Source organism: Neomonachus schauinslandi, unplaced genomic scaffold, assembly GCF_002201575.2.
Source record: "Neomonachus schauinslandi unplaced genomic scaffold, ASM220157v2 HiC_scaffold_3562, whole genome shotgun sequence".
NCBI lineage: Eukaryota > Metazoa > Chordata > Mammalia > Carnivora > Phocidae > Neomonachus > Neomonachus schauinslandi.
This window is the reverse complement of record NW_025412250.1, coordinates 929-3439: the sequence shown is the minus strand read 5'-3', so window position 1 is coordinate 3439 and position 2511 is coordinate 929. Positions and strand designations below refer to the sequence as shown.

General features: G+C 58.8%; 1 protein-coding gene across 1 annotated transcript; it reads right to left on the bottom strand.

The window, feature by feature from the left end:
• Nucleotides 1-622: 622 nt before the first annotated feature.
• LOC123323964 lies at nt 623-2266 on the bottom strand (the record flags this gene model as incomplete). Its single annotated transcript, XM_044912495.1, has 4 exons — nt 2219-2266; nt 1630-2133; nt 1356-1513; nt 623-727 (listed from the first exon to the last, which is right to left on the bottom strand). Coding segments are annotated over exons 1-4 (815 nt in total), but the record flags the coding sequence as incomplete, so codon positions are not given.
• Nucleotides 2267-2511: the final 245 nt, after the last annotated feature.

Below are 2511 nucleotides of genomic sequence, written 5' to 3'. Positions count from 1 at the left end.
AGGGGCACCTGGGTGGCTCGGTTAAGTGTCTGACTCTTGGTTTCGGCCCAGGTCATGATCTTGGGTTGTGAGATTGAGCCTTGCGTAGGGCTCCCTGCTCAGTGCAAAGTCTGCTTCAGATTCTTTCCCCGTCTCTTCTTCCTCCTCTGTTCCTTGTGTGCAATCTCTCTAAAATAAATAAAATCTTAAAAAAAAAAAAAGAAAAGAAAAGAAATACAGAATCAGCTGGAGCAGTCTGTGGCAACCTTTGTCAGGTCGAATCTGTCCTTTTGCTGAAGGTAGGAGAGCCACACGACAACGTTTCAAAGTGAGGAAACAAGGGGTTTAAATGGAAATGGGTAGAAGTGGTACAATCGCAGAAAGAAACAGGTTGATCAACTTGCAAAAATTAACTGAACCAAGTAACTCTTAGCCGCAAATCATTCATTAAAAGCTGCACACTAGTGTAAAGTAAAGTAATATGGGTAAAAAGCACTGGGTAAAAGCACACAAGAATGTCTGTAAAGTACATTCAGATTCTCTCAGCTGGTAGAAAACATGTTGCCAAAAAAACATGCCGTCAGCTGACAAAGATTAAAATCCCAAAAAAATCTCCATCAGGTTGAAGACCTGTTTTACCTACCAGCTCAGGGGCTGTGGAACTTCAACTTTCTGACCATCCACCTCCAGGTCTTCCAATTCCTTGAAATACTTGTTCTTTAAGCAGTGGAGAATCTCCTTTGCGTGGCTATTAAAAAATAAGTAAGTTTTGATGCGATCTGATCAAATATACATTTTATCTTCTGTGAACCTAAGATGACAAGTGTCTTAAAACTAAAACCACCTCTGCGCTGAAAGCAGACCTCATTCATCATGCCTTTCTACCCTATCCCTTCAAAGTTTAAACAACTCTCGTTTTATCACTAAAGGATAAGCTAAAAAGACTACTACTGCATTCCTTCCGCCCTACATATTCCTAGGGTTCATATTTACTTGCAACTCATCTCGGAAAGATGGAACCACAGAGATTTAAAAAGACAAGAGAACCGGAGTTTCGCACAAACTGTGTAATATCATAAATTCTCACGTGTTCCAAAGGGGAGGCATCCTCAGCTCCCGAATGCCCAGGCGTCCACCTTTTCTCAGATTGCATTTTCGTGACTTCTAGCCTCCCGAACTGCAACACCTCCCCGGCCTATTCCGTTTGACCCCTGTGCTCCCTCCTCGAGGCGTGCAGACGCTGGAATCCACAGCGCCGGTAAGCAGCAGCTCTCCAGGCCCGCAACACTCGCCGGGGGCCTGGCGGGGCGAGGGGGGCACCGTCATCCTGAACTGACCCCAACTCCAGGAAATCAAGGCTCCGCAAGGTCCCTTACCTTTTGTAGCCAGTAATTCGCAAAGTGGCCGGGAGGGGCTCCCTGAGCGCTTCCATGAACAGGTCCCACTCGCCCTCTGGCACGATCTTGAGTTCCTGATAGTAGTGCTCGAAGAGCTTGTTCTCCTTGACGATCTCGGGGTACCCGCCTTCCCAGCCCTGAGGAACGAGAGACGCGTCTACCCAGGGCCGGAGAAGCCTCCCCGCTCCGTCCCGCAGGCCGCGGCCGCCGGAAGACGGACGGGGCCCCTGCCCGCCCGCGCCCCGGGTCCTACCGCCTCTTGACGCTTGCCGCCGCCCTCGGCGCCGTTCTCCGCGCGCGTCGGCCGCTGCTGCTGCTGCTGCTGCTGCTGGAGCCGCCGGCCCCGCGCCCGCCGCCCCATGGCCCACGCGGCCGCGCACGCCGCCCGCACAGCTCCCGCCACCGTCGGCCGCGCGGACTTCCGGGCTGGCACTCGAGGCCCCCCGGGCTCCGCGCCTGCGCTGCTCCCGGGCCCGCGGGCGCTGCGAGGAAGACGCCCAAAGCGCCGCGACCCGTGCTCCCGCAGAGCAGCGAGCGACGGGAAGCACTGGCAGCCCTGAGCAAGAAGGGAACCCCAGGAGAGCAGCCCCGAGGTAGCCCGCGCGGGCTCAGGCAGCTCCGCGGACAGCCCGCGGTCGCGCGTGCGCAGAGCGGCGGGGGCGGGGCTCCGGCCGCGGGGGTGGGGCCTGCCCGCCTCACGCCGCGCCGTACCGCGTCTAGTCCAACCGGCGGGAACGGTGCGCCCGCGCCTCCGGCGCTGGGGGAGGAGAGGGGTGCGGCTCAGGGGCCCGGCGTCAGCAGCGGGCGCTGGCCTCAGCTAACCGCACCCCCCGCCCCGTCACCAGCGCCGCCACCGCCTTATAGGTGGCCCGCCGCAGTCGCAGGGCCATGGGGCTCATCAGCGCTCTCCCACCATGGAGCCGGTCGAGAGGTTCCAGCTGGACGCGCTTGCCTACCTGCAGTGCGCCCTGGGCCTCGTGGGCTCCGTGGTGCTCAGGCGGATGGACTCGGTCTACGGGCGCTACGCGTCGCCGGGCCCCGCCTTTCGGGTGTCAGCGCGGGCCGCCTGGGCGCTGCAGGAGCTGCCCTCGCTGGCCGTGCCGCTGTGGGTGTGCGCCGGCACGGCGGCCGAGCG